This window comes from Talpa europaea, assembly GCF_964194135.1.
Source record: "Talpa europaea genome assembly, chromosome: 1".
NCBI classification, from domain to species: Eukaryota; Metazoa; Chordata; class Mammalia; order Eulipotyphla; family Talpidae; genus Talpa; species Talpa europaea.
The window spans coordinates 7,616,006-7,637,665 of NC_140073.1; the positions used below are offsets into that span (position 1 = coordinate 7,616,006).

At 45.0% G+C, this 21,660-nt stretch overlaps 3 protein-coding genes across 4 annotated transcripts in view; 1 reads left to right on the forward strand and 2 right to left on the reverse strand.

Moving 5' to 3' along the window:
* Window positions 1–225, reverse strand: part of STX3 (syntaxin 3) — a gene marked incomplete at both ends in the record, with an annotated part of 43,497 nt that extends 43,272 nt beyond the window's left edge. For both annotated transcript variants that reach the window (XM_084240953.1, XM_084240954.1), the window contains one exon: window positions 196–225. In XM_084240953.1, coding sequence (XP_084097079.1) covers window positions 196–225 — 30 coding nt within the window. The remainder of the gene's footprint in view (window positions 1–195) is intronic.
* A 3,233-nt stretch (window positions 226–3,458) lies between these two features.
* On the reverse strand, window positions 3,459–4,406 carry LOC311184426 (olfactory receptor 10V1-like; the record flags this gene model as incomplete). Its single annotated transcript, XM_084254452.1, has 1 exon — window positions 3,459–4,406. One exon carries the CDS (start codon window positions 4,404–4,406, stop codon window positions 3,459–3,461), a length of 948 nt encoding a protein of 315 aa, XP_084110578.1.
* Window positions 4,407–20,426: 16,020 nt separating this feature from the next.
* Window positions 20,427–21,356, forward strand: LOC311171437 (olfactory receptor 10V1; the record flags this gene model as incomplete). The annotated part of the gene is made up of 1 exon (XM_084234283.1): window positions 20,427–21,356. One exon carries the CDS (start codon window positions 20,427–20,429, stop codon window positions 21,354–21,356), a length of 930 nt encoding a protein of 309 aa, XP_084090409.1.
* Window positions 21,357–21,660: the final 304 nt, after the last annotated feature.

Here is a 21,660-nt window from a genome sequence, read left to right on the forward strand (position 1 = left end):
GGGAAACCGGCGGCCAGCAATGAATCACCCTGCACATGACCTGGGAGGGGAGAGTGAGGGGCCAGCGCAGGCGGCGGACGGGGCTTGGGGAGCGGCAGGCCCCGCGCGGGGGCGCCGGGCAAGCCCCCCTCCCGCGCGGCTCCACCCCAGTCGGCCCCCCGCCCGCAGGGTGGGGGGCGCGGGGGCGGCACTCACCGCCTTCAGCTGCTCCAGCCGGTCCTTCATCCTGGCGCCCGGGGCAGGTGAGCGCGCCCAGGTGAGCGCGCCCCAGGTGAGCGCCCGGAAGTGGCGGCCGGGTCCGGCCGGGGCGAGGGAGCGCCGGGCTCAGGCCGAGGCGGGCGGCGGCGGGCTAGGAGGAGCGTCCAGGCCGCGGGAGGCTCCGCCGCGCCGCCCCCTCCGGCCCCGCCGGCGCCGCGCGCTCCAAATCCGGCTCCGGGGCCGCGCAGCGCGATCCCCCCGCGGGCCCCGCCCTCTACCTGGCCGCGCCCGCCGCCGCCTTAAAGGGCCAGCGCCCCGCCCCGCCCGGCCCCGGGGGCCGACCCGTCCCGGCCCGACGTCCAGCTCCCTCCCCCGGCCGCCCCGTCCCGGCCCGACGTCCAGCTCCCTCCCCCGGCCGCCCCGTCCCGGCCCCACGTCCAGCTCCCTCCCCGAGCCGCCCCGTCCCGGCCCGACGTCCAGCTCCCTCCCCCGGCCGCCCCGGCCCGGCCCCACGTCCAGCTCCCTCCTGCACCCGACGCGCCCGGCACTAGCCCATCCCGCCGCGGGGTCGAGGAGGACTAGCGGGTCTGTGTGACCTCGTTTCACTCCACTCCCCCGTCCAGGCGCTGTGCAAGGCTCCGGCCCTCAACAGACCCTTGGCAGGGAGTCAAGACAGTGATTTGTTCTCCAACAACAAGCGCGAGCAGCCAATTCCGCTCGCTGGAAGGACATTCCGAGTGCCCGAAATCGCCGTCCTGGGGACCAGGCTGGAAGGGGGTGTTTCTAGGGTATGTAGCTCCTGAGGCTGGACAGGCCAGGCTGGGACAAAGAATTAGGATTCTGCGGTCTTGGCAGTCAGGACCTCTGAGAGACACGCAAGCCCTCGGTGTTGGTTCGGAGCACCTGCCACGTCCAGTCTGCGCAGCTTTGGGGGAGTCGCCGTGTCTCTCGGGAACTCCCTTTGGTGTCTCTAAACCAGAGCGGATGCAGTTTGCTGTGAAGCTGCGTGACAGAGGAGGAATCACTGGCCCATAATCTATACAGCAAGGTTGTTAGAAAAAGATGGGGTGTTCCTTTGTTTTTTTATCTAAGCTTTGGAAGCTTAGGTCGTTTTCATTTCCGACTTGGTGTGGGAACCCAGGTGGGTGGTACCTTATGAAAGGTGAGCAGACGGTTCACACTGACCACTGACCCTTCTCTTAACCCTCTCCCCCCCACCCCCGCCTCCTTCCCGAGTTATGTTCTTGGGAACCAACGGGCCCATCCAGCAGAGAGTGGAGCCATGAACGGGGCTGACATCTCCACGATTCAGTTCCCAAGTCAGGAAAAATAGCTGCTCTGTGCGTTCAGGTGAAAAGCATGTAAATATTTTCCTAGTTCTAAGAGAACTTTACCCTCATACGATCTTAGTGCGTGTCCCGAGCTGACATCATCACCTGCCATAAAAAGACACCTGCCCTAAAAAGACACCTGCCCTGTTTGAACCCTGCGGTTCCAGCCCGAGCCTCCCCAGCCCCAGCACTTCCTTCTCCCCGCCCGCCTTGCCTGGGTGGCGGCGCCGGTCCTGGGGTAAAGGGAGGCTTCGGCGCCGCCTGGTGTTCACAGGTGGGGAAAGTCAGGAAATTGCAAATCACAGCCCACTTCTTTCCATCTTCTGCTAGTGGGGTAGTTGGGTCCGGGAAAAGAGGAAGAGAATCTCCTTCGGCAGACACATGTGACAGATATGAACATTTTTTACATTAGAATTCGGAAAAGAACCGTAGATAGGAGATGCTATTTGCACATCATATGTCAGACAAGGGGTTAACATTCAAAATTTGAAGAAGGAAGAAAAATCTAAAACTCAGCGAGAAATGGCGGAGGATCTGAATGGGCACTTCTGCAAAGGGGGCGTACAGATGGCAAATAGGTCTATGAAAAGATTTGTATCATCATTTATTAGGGAAATGCCAAGCAATGCAACACTGAGATACTATCTCACCTCTCTGAAAGTGGCTACTAGCCATGAGGCAAAGAAACAGGTATCATAGAAGTTGCATAGAGAAGGAAATTTATACACTGTTGGTGGGGTTGTAAACTGGTGCAGCTATAATGAAAAGCAGTATGGAACTGCTTCTGGAAATTAAAAATAAAAATTCCATAATCCAGGCCTCCCCGGTGGCTCAGCAGTTGAGTGCTGGGCTGCGAAGCTGCCTGCAGCCTCTGCAGCGCCAGTTCCATCCCTGGTGGGGCCGCTGGGGAGGGTCCCACATGGCGCGCAGACCTCTCCTGCCACCCACTGCTCCCCTCAGCAGTGTACTTCGTCAGTCTGCCTGTTCTGCTCTCCACTCTGGCTCTGGCGAGTCCTCTCACCCTCCCTCGCTTCTGACTGTACCCAGTGCTTGTATAAATAAATAAATAAATCTTTTAAAAAAATCCATAATCCAACTATTCCAACTTTGGGTATTTACCCAAAAAATACAAAAACACTAATTCAGAGATTGAATCCTCACATTTATTGCAACACTACAATAGCCAAGAGCTGGAAACAACCTAAATATTCATCAACTGACAAATGGAAAAAGAAGATGTGGTGGATACATACGCAATGGAATACTGTTCAGACATAAAAAAAAAAAGGATGGGATCCTGTCATTTGCAGCAACATGGATGTACTTGGAGAAACTTAATGTTTTGTGAAGTAAGTCAGAGACACATAAACACTGTATGAATTCATATATGGTACCTAGAGAAAATAAACAGATGAACTTAAGAAAGTAAAAATAAACCTTTGGAGTATAAAACCAATTAACGGTAAGCAAAAGGAAAGGGAAAAAGAAGTTAGGTAAATAGGAAAAAGGCATTATGGTAGGATGAAGGATAAACCTGCATGTTTAGTTGTGAACTAAACAGTATTTGCACATACTGAATCTCAGTGCTGCACACCTGGAACTCATGTAAGCTCGAATACAATGTTACTTCAATTTTTAAAAATTTAAAGAAACAATGGAAGGACGCTTGTAACATTATTAAAAGTCACTTGATGTATTTTGAGGTCCTGATAAGTACCCCAGAATTTAGGTCCTGCGGGCATTTTGATCTTCATTTTAGAGATGAGGGACTTGAGATTTTGGAAAGAAAAATGACATTTCAAAAATAACATTACCAGGAAGAAATAGCAGCATAAGCCCAAAGGCCTCTCACTCCCCATCTGCTCATTGTCCAGAGGGCACAGCCTTTCGTCTCCAGCCAGCCGCGTCGGAGAGGAGCATGCAGGGTGATCAGTGGGATTTAGTCAACAAGAACCTCATCATCGTTCTCTTCAGAGCATCCTTAAGCTCTCTGTTCCTCATGCTGTAGATCAAGGGGTTCAGCACGGGGGTGATGAATGTGTAAACCACAGACACCACCTGACCTCTGTCTGGGGAGTAGCTGGAGCTGGGGCACAGGTAGATGAGGCTTCCACAGCCATACTGCAGCAGCACCACAGTCAGGTGGGAGGAGCAGGTGGAGAAGGCCTTGCGCCTACCCTCTGCAGAGCGCATCTTCAGGATGGCCGTGACGATGAAGACATAGGAGAGCGTGATGAGCAGGAAGGGGATAGTGAGGACGATGACACTGACAACAAACAGAGTGGCCTCGTGGACCCGGGTGTCTGCGCAGGCCAGTCTCATGACAGGGAGGACGTCACAATAGAACAGGCTGATTTCTTTGCTACTGCAGAAGGGGAGCTGGAAGATGAGCACAGTCAGCTGCATGGCCAAGATAAAGCCCAGCACCAGCGACCCCAGGGACAGCTGGACACACAGGCGCCAGCTCATCATGAGGGTGTAGTGCAGAGGGTGGCAGATGGCCACGAAGCGGTCATAGGCCATGACAGCCAGCAGGATACAATCAGTGCTGCCCAGGAAGATGAAGAAGAACATCTGGGTGCCACAGCCAGGCAGGGAGATGAGGTTTCTCTCTACTGACAGAATGCTGGCCAGGGTCAGAGGGGCAATGGTGGAGGAGTAGCAGATCTCCAGAGCTGCCAAGTTGGCCAGGAAGAAGTACATGGGCGTATGCAGCGAACGGTTGAACCAGATGATGAGAGAAATGGAGAAGTTGCCACTGATGCTGAACAGGTACATTATGAGGAAGGTCACAAAGATGAGCATCTGAACCTCAGGGAGTTTGGAGAAGGGGCGGAAGTGGAAGTGAATCACCCCAGTTTGGTTTGCCCCCTCCATGCAGTCAGCGCACCAGGGCTGCGAATGGCACCAGCGCTCCCCTGGGGAAACAGACCAACTTCAGGACACAGAGTCGTGCTGGGTGACACATTCAACTCCTGGCCTCAACCTTCCTTGTCTCAGCTCCAACTAACTTCACCTTCAGCCTAAATTCTGCAAGTGATTTCTACAACAGCATTTTTGCTTTCATTACCCAGAAGCAGTTCACCACTGAAATCTTTTTCTTAATCGCACTAAACATGCATGACATAAAATTGCTAATTTTAACTTCATGGAAGTGTCACCCTCACAGGGCGGCAGTGTTAGAAGCGGCGCAGGGTGAGGGAAAGATCACTCACAGTCCACGTGGAGCACGCGAAGCCTAGAGGGACCACACTGGAAGTGATGCAAAGCCCATCAAAGGCAGTCTCCGTTTACCAGCATTGAGTACAAAGGAGGGGCAGGTACATAGGGAGTGTGCATGCCTGGGGGATGGAATTAGGGATGTAAGCTGGGGAGGAGTGACCGGGGCTATTGCCTGGGTTGCTCCCTTATTCCTGCCTGTCTAAACAGATGATCTCTCCTCTGATATCTGCCTGCTGTTCTCAGCAGATACTGGCTTCCCACTGTGCTCCTCATACCAGGATACCAGGACTTTTGGCCTTGGTGAGAGGCCCCTGCATGGCCCCACACCTAGCTGACAAGCAGGAGCTCTGGCCACCAAGACAATATCCCTGAGGACAAGGGGCGGAGGCTGGGGATCCCATACACACACCCCACCCCATCCATTCCCCACCCTGCTCTGCCCTAAGGGAGGCTGATTACTGAGGACCACATGCTGGTTCCTTCCTTCCCACTGTGGCTTCTGACTGGATTTATCCAACGAGATGTGCTTGCGGGAGAGTGAAGAGCAACACGAGTGACATGGCACCCGCCACACACCCAACCACCCACCTCTACGCCCTTACGCCTCTCCTACCAGGCTCTATGACCGCAGCTCTGGGTGGCCTGTCTTCCACGCTGGGTGTGCTGGCCTCCAGGAACTCTGTCCCTCACCTTGTCACATCAGGCCCACGCTTGGAAACAGCTTCCCGCCATTACTAGCCCTTGAGCACCAACCAGCCTACATGGGTGCCCTTCATTCATCCCACACCGCTGAAAATGGTGCCACCACTAAAGACCATGCCCTGTCCACATGACCGGCAGATAGAAGGTTCAGTGAGGATTGGTATAAGCAAAAGCATCCTTTATTTGAGCTTATCTTAGACTGCTTTTATCCTGTTGTATTTTTTCCCACTGCTCATGATCAGCAGGAAGCCATCTTAGGGAAAATTTACACGGTATCAAAAGCAACATAGCCCACAAACATCAGATGGAATCCAGAGTTGGTGATCTCCAAGATTCTAGAGAAGTTACAGCCACCTAATTTCATATTCCTAATTCAAGTGACCTACTCTGATTTGGGGCAAGCACTATAGCTGCCCACGCAGAATAGTCCCTTCTTTCTGCTTTCACATGTGCCTAAGCATGGACTGTGGGCCGTGTTGACCACTCACATCCACAAAGGAAAGGCCAAGAAAACTGCAGAAATGCTGAACGAGAGCCTGAGATCATGGAGCTGCTGGATCAACCAACTCTGAAATCTCCTGCCTCTAGACCCTCTCAAGTCAAATAAACCCTATTGTTTAAGCAACTGAAAAAACAATACACACACACACACACACACACACAAAATATATTCCAACTGCAAGGATACACTCACCACCACCACATCTACCATAAAAACAAAGTCACGTTTGGAACTTGCTTTCAATGACTAAACACGTCACATGCCACAATGAGGGGGAATTTGCACCCTGCGGTAAACAAGAACTAACAGGATCACCCTGTCTGGTCTTGGACCCTCAGAAGAATGCTCTTCTGCTAATTTTGGCTGTGCTGATGTCTGAAGATATGTTATGACCTTGTGGCTATCACAGGATATTGCATGAGAAGAATAATATGTCCTTAGTATTCTTGTGGATTTGCAGTTTCGTGCTTTGAATATTGTGCTTTTGTGTCTGGCAAACCAGTCCCTTTCAAGGTCTGAGTCCCTGCCTGCTTTGCAAATTTCCTGTCTGTAGATTCTACCTCTATGCCTCAGCTCATTGGCACAGCCTTATGCCTGGCTGGAGGGTGGAAGATGGGTAGCATTGTGCTGGGAAATGCTCATTTGCAATTTTCTAAGGATATTGTTCTTTGAGAGTTGTTTTTTTTTTTTTTTAAAGATTTTTTTTAAATATTTTATTCTTTTTTTTTTTTAAAGATTTATTTATTTATACAAGCACTGGGTACAGTCCGAAGCACGGGAGGGTGAGAGAATTCACCAGAGCCAGAGCGGGGAGCAGAGAAGGCAGAAGGACTGAAGTACACTGCTGAGGGGAGCAGCGGGCGGCAGGAGAGGTCTGCGCGCCATGTGGGACCCTCCTCCGGTGGCCGGGGAGCAGCCAGGGATCGAACCGGCGCCACAGAGGCCGCGGGCAGCTTCGCAACCCAGCGCTCAACTGCTGCGCCACCGGGGAGGCCCTCTTTGAGAGTTTTAATACCACAGTGCTGGCCTCTCTCTCCGCAGGGTGGATGAAGAGGCCCAGCTCTCCCTCTACCCCCAATATTTGACCTCCCTCCCCTTGACTCAACACTAAGAGGACAAGTCAGGCACTAGAAAGAGAACAGTCATCTAAGCCTGGCCCTCGCCATTCCTTCTGAGATGCATTTGCCTCTGTGCTTATCTGTTTCTCTCTCCCTCCCCCTCACCCCACCAAGGCCTTAAGCTCCATGAGGCAGGGACTGATGGGCTCCACTCTCCACCAAAGCCCTGGACCCAGCACAGGGCAGGCAACCCGTAAGCTGTGTTAACATGACTGGAGAGTCACTGAGGCGCTATCGATAGAAATAACTGATATTTAGCACTTTTGAAGTAGAGATTAAATAGTCTTCACTTTAGTGCTTGATACTGAAGGGCATTTCCCTTCTGGAGATAAATCAGCAATTATCAAGAAGAAGGGTTTTAAACTTTATATGCATTGAATCAGTGCACTCCCACTGAAGGATCGATCATAAGGGAACAGTTGGAATATGGAGACAAATGCATGGAGTGTGCGTGAAATACACTTAACAGCAGTTTGATAAAGAAACAAACGTTTAGGGCCTCCCCGGTGGCGCAGCAGTTGAGCGCTGGGTTGCGATGCTGACCGCGGCCTCTGCGGCGTGGGTTTGATCCCCGGCTGCTCCCGGGCCACCGGAGGAGGGTCCCACATGGCGCGCAGACCTGTCCTGCCGCCCGCTGCTCCCCTCAGCAGTGTACTTCGGTCCTTCTGCCTGCTCTGCTCTCCAGTCTGGCTCTGGTGAATTCTCTCACCCTCCCGCGCTTCTGACTGTACCCAATGCTTGTATAAACAGAACAAACAAACAAATAAATAAAAAAAAGAATTCATTAAGATGTAATCAAGCTTTAAAAAAAAAAAGAAACAAACGTTTAACAAAAGGTGACATTGCAGTAATTAAGATACATTCGTGTGATTATTACATTACCATTAAAATTATTATCACTGAGGGCCTCCCTGGTGGCGCAGCGGGTTGAGCGCAGTGCTGGGAAGCTGTCCGCAGCCTCTGCAACACGGGTTAATTCCCAGCCAGCCAGGGAGATACCCACATGACGCGGCAGACCTCTCCTGTCTCGCCCACTGCTCCCCTCAGCAGTGTATTTCAGTCGATCTGCCTGTTCTGCTCTCCACTCTGTCTCGGGTGAATTCTCTCACCCTCCCATGCCTCTGGCCTAGACCCCAGCTCTCGTATAAATAAATAATCTTTAAAAAAAATTATTATCACTGAGACCTCTATAAAGTGAGAACATGCTTCTATATTGTTGAACAAAGAGGTGAAAGAGCCTGCATAGCTTGACACCAGCTGCACTACGCTACAGGGCCAAAAGGAAACAGCCAACGCTTAATGGTGTTTTTAAGAGAAACGGGGGGATACGGTTTTCTCCATATTTCAAATACTCTGTAAAAAATACGTGTTTATATTCAAATCAAATTGTATTATTGCTCTTTAAAAAAGCCATTTAAGAGGCAAGGAAACTAAAGATACATAACTTACCCCTAGTTATGCAACTAATCATCCGTGCCTGGATGAACATCTATAGGACCACAAAATATGCATTCTTGCCAAGGATGCGTCCACAGGTGCGCTGAGCTGAGGTACAAACTACGCGAAAGCTGATTTGCAAACACCTCTCTCCCTGGAGCTGGCTGAGTCAGTCACGACGCTCACCCTCCTCCCTCAGGGTTACTGTGTCTGTTTTCCTTCCTTCCTCTTTTCTCAGCCCCCCCCCTTTCCTCTTCTCTCTTCCTCTCTCCTTTGCCCCTCTCTTTTTCCCTGTGCCTTCATCCTTTCTTAAAGCCAACCCTTTAGATTTAGCTCATGGTTGTAACCCATGTGTACAGGACAGAGAAACATATTTCGCCAACACATGATCAATTGCCACAGTCACCTACACACGTCATGAACGTGCATCCCGGAACGACAACAGGGCGTGAGACCACAGCCAAGGACGCCACGTCCCTCAAGCACACTACCCTCGAGAGTCTTCAAAATTTTCGTAGAACATCATTCAGTTTTCAAATAAGCTTGGAAATAAAGACTCTGTAGAATGTCTCTGGAACCCTTTTTAAAACTACAATGAATCCCATAGCAATTGCCTGTGTAATGATATTACAACATTCCTTAGACCAAGACTCATCTGAGTTCCCCACCACCTCACCCAGATACCAGGCTTCTCCCTTAATGGACACATATATGTAATCCTATGTGACCATGAGAGCTCAAAATTCATGTTTCCCTTTTTGCCTTAGTTGCCAGGAAGCCCAAAACTGGTTCTATATTCAACTGCTTATCATTCTTCAGTTCAAATATTTTTCTTTCTGTTTAACTTTTGCCTTTTATACCGTGCAAGTTAATTTTGATCTAATTGTACTAGAGCTTTATTGCAAGACACTCTAGATTGAGGAATATTTAAAGCATAAATACATTATAGAAATAAAAAATCATTCTTGCCTTTTAAGCGTCTTCATCCAAGGATTGATGATGGAATGAAAAATCTCTCCATTCTCCAGTCCCAAATTGGCTCCTCCTTTGCGGTCTCTTCAATGGGATAAAAATGACAATATTTTGAGCTTGGTTGTAATTTAATCTTCTCCCACTGTCTGCTGTATTCTGCCTTTGAAGTGGCATAATTACTTGAAGATAAAATTGGGAAGCTCCAGGTCCCTTCTTTTTTTTTTTTAAGATTTATTTATTTATGCATACAAGAACTGGGGTACAGGCCAGAGATGCAGGGAGTGAGAGGATTCACTAGAGACAGAGTGGGGAACAGGCAGACTGACTGAAATACACTGCTGAGGGGAGCAGCAGGTGAGACAGGAGAGGTATGCTGCGCCATGTGGGTAGCTCCCTGGCTGGGGATCAAACTCAAGCTGCAGAGTCTGTGAACAGCTTCATAGGTTGCCTCTCAACCCCTTGCACCACTGGGGAGGCCCTGCAGCTCCCTTCTTACCCAGAACATATACTCTGTCTGTAATGGTGCATCCTCTTGATGTCTTTTGTGGTCCTGGTACTGCCTCCAAAGACTTGAAAAACACTTACATAGATCCCTTCCGTTGGCTTTTGCTACTCCTCTACCTTCTCCTTCACAGAGTGTAATTAATAGGAATGTTCATGCATTCATTCATTTGACTAATGTTCACTGAGCACCTACTATCAACAAGGCATTGGCAAATAACTTGGTGACTATTTTACATTTTATGAGTGTACCAACACGCATGCGGTCCTTCTAAAAGGGAGCAGACAACTCTTTGCCACCACTCTCAAGCAACCGAAGGAAACTGGTCACATTTCTAGGTAGAGGCAGACTATCCTTCTCTTAACTTCAACAGAGGAGGGTCTGTTTTGAAGACTTACGTTAGTTTATTTGGTATAAATAATGTCACTTCATTAACTCTGGGAGGTTAAATCCACATGTAACTCCACTTGGGAAGCACTCCCAGGATCAGGGGAATCCATGGTCAGTAGGGTTCATTCCCCAGGGGCTAGACCACATAACACTTCACTCGACCTGGTCTTCTCTTTCTCTCCTTACCTTCTGCCTGGAGAGCCTAGTGGCCATAGCTTTCCCTTGAGGCTCAGCAAAGCCCACAGTGGAATCCTCTTCTTAATATCTTCAACCTCTCAAACCACCCAGCACTGAGGGAAGCACATATTTAGATACTATCCATCTTCCCCTGCTGCTGCTTCTCAAGAGAAGATTGGGGAACTTTGTGACTTGCAGGACAAAGTTCTGGATTCTTGCTCAGCACTTACTCCTTCTTGTCTCATTTCTGAAGAATTCCCTACTATTTTGCTTCAATAAAGCCCCAAGAGGTTAACTTAGCTTTTAACTTGACCATCCCCTATAGGTCAAAGTTTGAATGCAAACAAAAATTGCTTGGGGACATGATATTTTGAACTGGCTTAATTGCTACTAGACTTAGTTACATTTTAATTATTGCCAAAAATTTACCATCAAATTTGAGGTTGTTTAGCAAGATATACAGTTTTAATTTATCCAAAGAGAGGCCAATTTAGTGCACCTAGACAAATTCTAAGAATCCTTCAAAACTCAGCCCATGCCACCTGTTAAATGAAGTCATATTTTGATACACACTGCCCTCCCCCCAAAAGGAAAAGTCACTCTCTGATCCCTTCTCCAGGGTGGCTGTGTGCCTACCCCAATTACAGCACGATCACTATTTTATTTTACTAGATTACTCAATAATCACCCTGCTAGAATGGGCCCTCAAGGGAAGCAACAAGTCAACTAGTTTTTGCATCTTATTACCTAGTGTGGTTCAAATCACCTAGAAGATGCCTGGCAGTCACTGATAGAGAATCTTAGAGCACCAAGCATTACTTTTTTGTTGTTGTTGTTGATTTAAATTATTTTATTTAATATATTTTTACATCATTTTTCATGTTTGCACAATGTATGTACTTTCATCTTGGTTCTATTCCCCATACAATTCCTACCCTCTTTATTCTGACACTAATCCCTCCTCCTCTCCCCACCTCCCTGTAGTGTGTCTCTGGTTTATAGTTGCTTGTTGATTTTGATTTTTACTTTATTATAATTAGTTTTTTTCCTGGTCCCTTATTTAGGTTTTCTAAATTCCTGCTATGAGTGAGACCATCCGGTATTTTTCTTTTTCTTTCTGGCTTATTTTGCTGAGCATGATCCCTTCCAGCGCCATCCATGTTGCTGCAAATTGCATGTGTTTATCTTTTTTGAATGCTGAGTAATATTCCATGGTGTATATGTACCACATCTTCTTGATCCAGTCATCTGTTCAAGACTCTACCACTCTCCCTATAAATGAAGAGCTGTATACCAGTTGCTGATAGTGATCCTGGTCAAGGCTATTATAAAATGGAGGAAAAACTTTTTCAAAATTGGCCATTTATAATCAACCTTTGTGATTTATATTTTATCTGAGTGAGTGGTTTGACTTACTTAATATTTTTCTTCACTTAAATTCAATTAAATTCCTTCACTTTAATTCCTTCACACATTTTGTTACATGACAATATTATATTTGTTATCCCTCACTTTTAAATAAATACAAATATGTTTAAATACTGATTCCTGTATCACCTAAAACTTTCCTGTTATGTACCAGTAGCTCTGAAAACTGACAATACTTTTAAAATGAGCACCTAGAGGAGGATGTGTGTGTGTGTGTGTGTGTGTGTGTGTGGTGGGGAGGGGGAAAGGTATCCTCTATTCTGCAGTCCTATTTCTAGTTTATTTTTGCCAGTTCTTTTGCTTTGTTTCTGAGTGAAATCATCAGTTTTATGTCCTTCTTCTGATTTATTTCATTTATTATAATCCCCTCCCTCCAGTTCAATCCACATTGTTGCACAGGACAAGGGTTCATCTCTTTTTTATAGCTGAGTAGCATTCTATTGTGTATATGTAACACATCTCCTTAATCCAGTGTTGCAATAAATACAGGAATGTATTTGTTCCTTCAAATGAATGTTTTCGAACTCTTAAGGTAGATATCTAGAATTGGAATGGCTGGGTCACATGGTAGATCTATTTTTAATATTTTGAGAAACCTCCATATTGTTTTCCAAGGGGTTGGACCTATTTACATCCCCTCAAGGGTAAAAGGTTCCTTTTTCTCCACACCTTCAGCAACACTGGTTTCTGTTTTAAAGAGCAGGCTTATTAGAGAAAGGGAAAGAAGAGTAAAATACACTTGCATAGACACATGTGTGCAGAAAGAGATGCCCCCAAAGGGACAGGTTTGCTAAGAGAGGCCTGCATGGTTGCAGGCAGGGATCCTTGAGGAGAGCTGCCTCTGCTGAGGGACGTCAGTGAGGAGAAGCCCCCAGGGTAGTACAGGTCACGGGCTGGCAGGAAGGCTACTGCCCTGCAGAGGGAGAGAGCTGGTGAAAAGAAGCACCCGCAGAGTCACAGGTGGGCAGAGGGACTGCAGCCTGGTTTTTTTTCCTTGCTTTTGATGTGGACCATTCTCACAAGAGGGAGGTGGTATCTCAATGTGGTTTTGAGTTGCACTTCCCTGACAATAGTGATGTTGAACATTTTTTCATGTGCCTGTTCTCTATGTCTTCTTTGGAGAAGTGCCTATTTAGTTCTTCTTCCCATTTTTTTTTAACTGGGTTCTCTGTGTTATTTTAATAGAGTTGTATGTATTTAAGTTGTAAATCTTGGATATTAGCTCTTTGTTGGATGTATGATACACAAATATTTTCTCCCATTTGGTGGGATATCTTCATTTTAGTGACAATTACTTCTTTTTCTTAAAAATTTATTTATGCATAAAAGAACTGGGGTTCAGGCCAGAGGTGTGGGGGGCGAGAGGATTCACCAGAGACAGAGTGGAAACAGAACAGGCAGATTGACTGAATTACACTGCTGAGGGGAGCAGTGGGCGAGTCAGGCGAGGTCTGTTGTGCCATGGGTGTAGCTTCCTGGCCGGGGATCGAACTCGTGCTGCAGTGGCTGTGGATAGCTTCAGATAGCTTCATAGGTTGCGCCTTAACTCCTTGCACCACCAGGGAGGCCCAACAATTACTTTTGCTGTACAGAAGTTTTTTATTTGCTGTAGTCCCATCTGTTTATTTTTGCTTTTATTTTCCTTGCTGTTGGTGTCGATTGCTAAACACATCTGAAGTCAATATTGTGGAGTGTTTGCCTATGTTTCTTCCTATGTATTTTATAATTATCAGCTTTATATCAACATCTTTAATCCATTTTGAGTTAATTTTTGCATAGAATGTGCGTGTGGCTAATCCATCATCCAACGCTGCTGTTGAAGAGAATTTCCTTTCTGTTGTGTACTCATATTTGTCATCGATTCACTGTTCACATAAATATGGGTTTATTCCTGGTGTCTCAACTTGATTTCATCGATCTGTGTGTCTCTTTTTATTTCAGTATCATATTCTTTTGGTTTCTGTAATCATATAGCATAGTTTGAAGACTGGGGGTGTGATACCTCTCCATTTGTCTTTTTTTTTGTCCAAATTACTTTTGTCTATTTGTAGTCTTTTTTGATTCTGTATGAATTTTTCATAATGTTTGCTCTATTTCTTTGAGGAATTCCATTGGAATTTTGATAGGTTTTGTACTGAATCTATATATTGCTAGGGGTAAGATGGACATTTTGACTAAGTGAAGTCATTCAATACATGAGTATGGTTTGATGACATCCAACATTACATCTATTCTGTCCTACCCAGCCTCTCGCACATTTTCAGTCTTTCATTAGATGTAAATGTTCGAGGTCACAGTTTCCATATTTTCCCAGTAGCACTTCATGGAATAAATCTTCTGTATCTAGCTTGGCAAAATAAGACCTGGATGTCATAGGAAGAGATAGATAAATATATATCAAGTAACAAATTATCCAATTTACAATGGCTCGAGGGAATAAAGTTTGAAAATCTAACATACAAAGTTAATGCGGAACAAAGGACATCAGCAAAATGGCAGAATAGAAAACAGAGGATTTTTCTCCTCTGTGGAGACACAAATTTACAATTACTAACAAACTTGCTTTTGTGAGATTGCCAGAGGCCACTTAGCAGATCACAGCACCTCCAGGCAAACGCAATGAGGAAGAACCATAGCAAGTGGGGAGAAAACTTTGTTACATTTCCTCACAACATCTGCTCCCCCTCCCTGGTACACCACAGCACAATTGTGAGAAAACTCCCAACTCCCAGTTCTCAGGAGCAAAGAAAGAATGGACTATGTGTCCAATGATCTGACATTTTGTACAGCTCCCTGAGAAAACTTTTCTGTTTTGTATGACAGAGTACTGAACAGAATGGCAGTAGTCCATGGATTCATTGTTGATGACTGATGAGAAAAAACGGTGAATACTTGTTCAAGCACCAAAGAGATATTGCAGTACTGAAGACAGACATCAGGCAGAGGAAGGTATCATGTGATCAAAAGAAGAACAGAGGAAAATGATTCTAACTGGGAAATTAATGCACAAACACAGAAAATACAGAACCCCGGAACACAGTTGAGAGAACCCAGAATTTCTAACACAAATGACCATTATTGGTATTCCTGAGCAAAGTGTGTCCATAAAGAATTTGAAAGATGCCTGTTTTTTAAATTTCCAAATTTCAACCAAAAAAAAAAAAAATCACAAGGCATACAAAGAAGCAGAAAAGCATGGCTCAGGCATGGGAACAAAATAAATCTCTAGAAATTGGACCTAAATTAATGGCAACCTATTAATTATCTGACAATGAATTCAAAACAACCATCTTAAAGATATGCAATGAGCTAAAAGCAAAAGCGGAAAACTAAACTAAATTGGACAACTATGCATGATGAAAATGAATAGATAAAAGGCACAGAAAGTATAAAAAAAGAACCAAACATAAATTGGATATAAAGAGTACAGTAGATATTTTTTTAAATGATCTAGAAGGATCAACAACAGACTTGCTCTAGCACCAAAAAAAAATAAATACTTTAAAATGCTTGAAGAAAATTCATTTCAAGCAAACTAGTTAAATACTGAAATAATGAATGCCTAAGGGATTTTTGGGACACCATCAAACAGACCAACAAACACATTAAGAGGATCCCAGAAGGAGAGGAGAGAGCAAAGGGGACAGAGAGCTTGCTTTAAGAATTAAGCTTGCAAGTCAATATTGAGCTCATTCTAAGAACACACATTTTTAACTCTCCTCCCCTCCTCCTTTTATGTTTTTGCTGCTGTTAAGTTTTATTTTCTTTTGCTGCTGTTAAGTTTTATTTTATAGGAGTCCCTTTGGTATTTATTGCAAAGACAGTTTTAGTGGACAGGAATTCCTTTATCTGAGTAGCTCTTTTTCCTTCATTGCTGACGGATAGCCCAGCTGACAGTGTTTTCCTTTCAGCACTTGGACTATATCCTGCCAGTCCCTTTTGTCCTGAAAAGTGTCTGCTGAGAAATCAACTTATAGTCTGTGGGGATTCCCTTCTAAGTGACTTGCTGCTCTTCTCTAGCTTTTAAGATTCTTTATCTTTAATTTTTGCTGCTTTTAAGATTCTTTATCTTTAATTTTTGCCATTTTAATTATAATGTGCATTGGTGTGCCTTGCATGGGTGATTTTGTTTTGAGCTTCCTGGATCTGGATATGCTTCCTTCCCAGGCTAGAGAAGTTCTCATCTATTATGTCTTCAAATAGTATTTCTGCCCCTTTCTCCCTCTCTCTCTCTCATTCTAGAGCTCTTATGATATAAATATTCCTCTTGATGTTGTCTCATAAGTCTCTGAAGTAGTCTTTATTTTTTTAATTATTTTTTTTCTTTTTGCTGGTCTTTTTGGAAACTTTCCACTACCTTATCATCTAACTTTCTGATTCAGTCTGCTGTCTGCCTTTGAGTCCTTTATGTATTTTTTTTTAATTCAACACTGTTGTTAACTCCATGATTTCTCTTTGTAACTTTCTCATATTTTCTGTTTTTCTTTCATTTTAATTTTGTTCATCCATGGTTCTCCTAATGTCAGTAGGCATCATTAAGACTGCTGTAAAAAAACATTCCATTTACCTGGGTATATTGCCTCCATTCTTTCAAAGCCCAAGGATCCTTCTTTTGTTCCAAAATGATGACCAGGTCTGCCCAGGTACAGTAAGACCCAAGGAAATTAGGTTTCCATAGTTCTCTAAACCTCATTCAAGCATTGCCACTTCTACTGAGAGAATTCTACACCACATTTATAAATGTCAGAGTCTCCCGACTGAGTTCCTGTCACAAACTAACACCCCTGCTATAGGTCATGAATCCCAACTCACCACTATACTCCCTGTTCATGGAACACAATAAATATGTACAGAATCAGTAAAAGTTAATTATTATATGTTTCAATAGTTTCTTCTATACTTATTCTAATCAGAACTCTCATAAAATATCTCTGCAGACATACATCAAATAATTTTTCAGCTTCTCTTACATAAACGTGCTACTTGACACATATTCAACCTAATATAAAAAGTCCTAGTCAGAGCAGTTAGACTAGAAAAATAAAGGAGATTCAAATCAGAAAGGAAAAAGTAATATTATCCCTTCTCCAAATAGCATCTTATATATAGAAAGCCCTAAAGACAAAAAATAGTTATCTTTTTTTTTGTCTAACTGTATCTTTTAAACAATGAAAAATAGTAATGATATTCTGAAAATTTTGAAATATTTAAATTACCTGGGAAACTCCACTGATAACCCTGAAGACCCTTTGAGATCTGGGGATCCAAGATGATAACCCTAAAATACTTTGCAAATACACATCTGGAGTTCAAGGACAAGGCAGGCTGGAAATAACACACAGAAGATCTAGGACCAAAAATCGGTTTGAGTGGAGGTTAAGGGACAGAGGACAAGGCAATAAATTAGACTAAGAAGAAGTATCAGAGACATGGGAGCAAAATTAAAAGGAATTGATTTCCTATAAGCAACAAAAGCAGGAAATATTGTGGAATATGGCGGGGGGGGAATACTGCTACAAGTGGAAATTTTCTTTTTTCAAATATGATTTCAAGATAAATCAAGTTAAAATAATTTTTCTTTCCCCCAACTGTCCTTATCATCAAGGTAGTTTAAGATACCCCCTAGGGAAGTTGTACCAATGGACTAATCCTGATGCAATTTCAATTCTCAGAGAAGACTACATATTTCATCTTGTTGCTTTGTGCTTTTGTGCTTCTCAAGCAGACCTCAGTCATCTCGGAGGACCAAGAAGTTACTTTAGCCAGACTAGTTATGTAGTTCATTATTTGATGATAATTTTGAGCCTGAATGTCAAGGGAACCTCAAGGTTCCAGCTTACAGCAATGTGATAAGTAACGCCCAGGAGTTATTTTGTACAATGAGAAAGAGAACTCACCCTCGGTCCGCGAGTACACCAGATGGGGATCAAGTCCAGTCCTGGAGTTAGCAAGATAGATGAGTCTATAAGTGGTCATCATGCCAGTCCAGGGATCCTCTGAGGACAGAGAGCCTTAAGGCAGACCCCTGGGGTCTCCAGTGTTTAACAAAGAATGCAAGTAAATCCGTGAAGGCTAGCAGTCTGCGTGAGTCCTGTAACAGGTAAGAATCACCTCTTAGACTTCAGATTTTAGAAGATTAGAAAAATTCTTCATCTCTAACTAGACCAAATCTTATGAAGGACAATGGTCAGGGAACAAAAGCTAGGTGTGGAGAAGTGTCAGAAAGAGTCAAAGTCCACTTCCTCCTCAAAACCAATGTTTTAGAATAGACATTTTAAGAGGAAGTCAAGAATGCATACTGTGAAATCCATGATATTAAGATTTATGAATGTTATGGAGGAGATCCACATCTGTGAAATGATGTCTATAAAAACTGTAGCACATTGGGCCTCCCTGGTTGCACAAGGGGTTAAGACACAACCCATGAAGCTACTGCCAGCCACTGCAGCACGAGTTCAATCCCCGGCCAGGGAGCTACCCACATGACGCAGCAGACCATTCCTGACTTGCTCACTGCTCCCCTCAGCAGAAGTCAATCTGCCTGTTTTGCTCCCCACTCTGTCTCTGATGAATCCTCTCTGGCCTGTACCCCAGTTCTTGTATCATAAATAAATCTTTTAAAAAAATTGTAACACAGTGCACCAGTATCCTAGAAACTTGGTGATCAGTCACAAATAAGAAGTCACCCTGAAATCTGATGTTTTTGTGCCCCAAATCCACACAGATATTCCTTCTATGTATACTGCGTACATGACAGGGTTTTTTCCTATGAATGATTTCCAAAAGATTTTCAAGTTAAAATTCCCCTTTGAAAAATCCGCACCATGTTGATCCTGGGACTTCACGTTGTGGGATCCCCGGCCCCCCTTATTCTCAGGGATATTGTCCCACAGCTCCTGCTTGTCAGCTAGGTGTGGGGCCATGCAGGGGCCTCTCACCAAGGCCAAAAGTCCTGGTATCCTGGTATGAGGAGCACAGCGGGAAGCCAGTATCTACTGAGAACATCAGGCAGATATCAGAGGAGAGATCATCTGTTTAGACAGGCAGGAATAAGGGAGCAACCCAGGCAATAGCCCGTGGTCACTCCTCCCCAGCTTACATCCCTAATTCCATCCCCCAGGCATGCACACTCCCTATGTACCTGCCCCTCCTTTGTACTCAATGCTGGTAAACCCGAGACTGCCGGGCTGCACGTCACTTCCAGTGTGGCCCCTTCTAGGCTCCACGTGGACTGTGAGTGATCTTTCCCTCACCCTGCACCGCTTCTAACACTGCCGCCCTGTGAGGCGACATCACCTTATCCTGGACCCAGCTTTGAAACTGCTAGATTCTTGGATCTGTTCATTCTCAAGACTGGAAATACTGTAAACAATCATTTTTTGGTCTCAGATCTTTGGAGCTCTTTTTCCAACAGACATCTGGAGTGCCAAGTATGAAGAAGCTACAATAATTCAAATAACGAAGTCACTGAGATGGATAGAGGGAGTAAGCTATAAACTGAGATTAAGTGCAAAAGCTTTTGAGTCAAACAGACTGTGTCCAAAACCTGGTTCTTCTACTTTCTACCAATAGGAGTTCAAAACATTTCTAGGTATTTTTCTGTAAAATGGGATTACAATAGTACAGGACCTTTAAGGTGGTTTAATGGATTAAGAAGCACTTTTTCTCCATGGCAACCTCTTAATTTGGAATAAATGATAACATGCTACAAAACACAGCCCCTATACTCAGGGCATTTGAAATATAATTTGGGACAATACATAAAAATAACGTGAAAAACACTGCATTAACAAACAACACTAGGAGCAACACTGAATTTCAGAGAAAGGAGAGAGATTTAAACCTGAGTGGTTTAGGAAGACTTTGTAAAAAAAATTTAATCTAGAACTGAAAACAAGGCGGGATTTGGACTAAGCAAAAGAGAGCAGACATGATTTCTAACTGAAATGGGAATAGAAATCCCTGGTGGCACAAGGGGTGAGCACAGCACTATGAAGCTATCCAGAGCTTCTGCATCATAATGTTCAATCCTCGGCCGGCCAGGGAGCTACTCACATGGCACAGCAGACCTCTCCTGTCTCATCCACTGCTCCCCTCAGCAGTGTATTTTGGTCAGTCTACCTGTTTTGCTCCCTACTCTGTCTCTGGTGAGCCTCTCAGCCCCCTGCCCCTCTCCCCTGTACCCCAGTTCTTGTATGCATAAATAAATATATCTTTAAAAAATATGAAAACTCTAATAAAGATTTACCTATACCTAGGTGCACAGCAGCACTGACCACAATTGCCGAGTCATGGAACCAACCCAAGAGCCCATCAAAAGACAAATGGATACAGAAATTGTGGAATATGTCCTCGATGGAATACTACACTCTGGAAGGCAACATTTTCATGAGCAATGCCTAGAGACTTATATCATCTTTCCTTTTCATAGGTCCACTACACTAGCCATGGAAGGAATAAATAAAACTGAAAAGATACAGTTCTTCTTTCGTCCGTTCTCAACTGACCCTAAGGTACAGATGGTGATTTTCGTGGCCTTCCTGGTGATGTACCTGACCAGTCTCGGTGGAAATGCCACAATTGCAGTCATTGTCCAGACCAACCACTCCCTCCACACCCCCATGTACTTTTTCCTGGCTAACCTGGCAGTTCTAGAAATCTTCTATACATCTTCCATTGCCCCACTGGCCTTAGCAAACCTTATCTCAATGGGGAAAACTCCTGTTTCCATCACTGGATGTGGCACCCAGATGTTTTTCTTTGTCTTCTTGGGTGGGGCTGATTGTGTCTTGCTCGCAGTCATGGCCTATGACCGGTTTGTAGCCATCTGCTACCCTCTGAGATACACCCTTCTCATGAGCTGGCCTTTGTGTGTAGAGCTGGTGGTAGGGTCCCTGGTGCTGGGTTTCCTGCTGTCCCTGACACTAACCGCGTTAATCTTCCATCTCCCATTCTGCAATAACAACGAGATCTACCACTTCTACTGTGACATGCCCGCAGTTATGCGCCTGGCTTGTGCAGACACACACATCCACGAGACTGCCCTGTACATCATCAGCTTCATTGTCCTGAGCATCCCCCTGTCGCTCATCTCCATCTCCTACGTCTTCATCGTGGCAGCCATCTTGAGGATCCGCTCAGCAGAAGGGCGTCATCGAGCCTTCTCCACCTGCTCCTCCCACATTGTGGTGGTCCTCCTTCAGTATGGCTGCACCAGCTTTATATACCTGTCCCCCCATTCTAGCTACTCTCCTGAGATGGGCCGGGTGGTCTCTGTGGTCTACACTTTTATCACCCCCATCTTAAACCCCTTGATCTATAGTATGAGGAATAAGGAACTGAAGGATGCCCTAAGGAAGGCACTGAAAAAATTCTAGGAGGGAAGATCTTGTGACTTCTTTAAATGAGAACATTTTTGAGATGGGAACATTTTGAAATGGGTTGCTATAGTTGACTGTGATGGGATTACATGCCTAAGCTGGGAACCTCCTCAGAAAACTATGAGGTAGGGCCAATTATTCTGGGAGCACCGAGAAAATGATTGCTATTGTCCAGTTAAAATAAAGCTGTACCACACAGGCCACGTGATGTCCACGGATGACGAGATGAACACAACATTTATTGGATATCAACTACCTACTAAGCACTTTATACAGATTTTCTCACTTAACGCATAGCAAG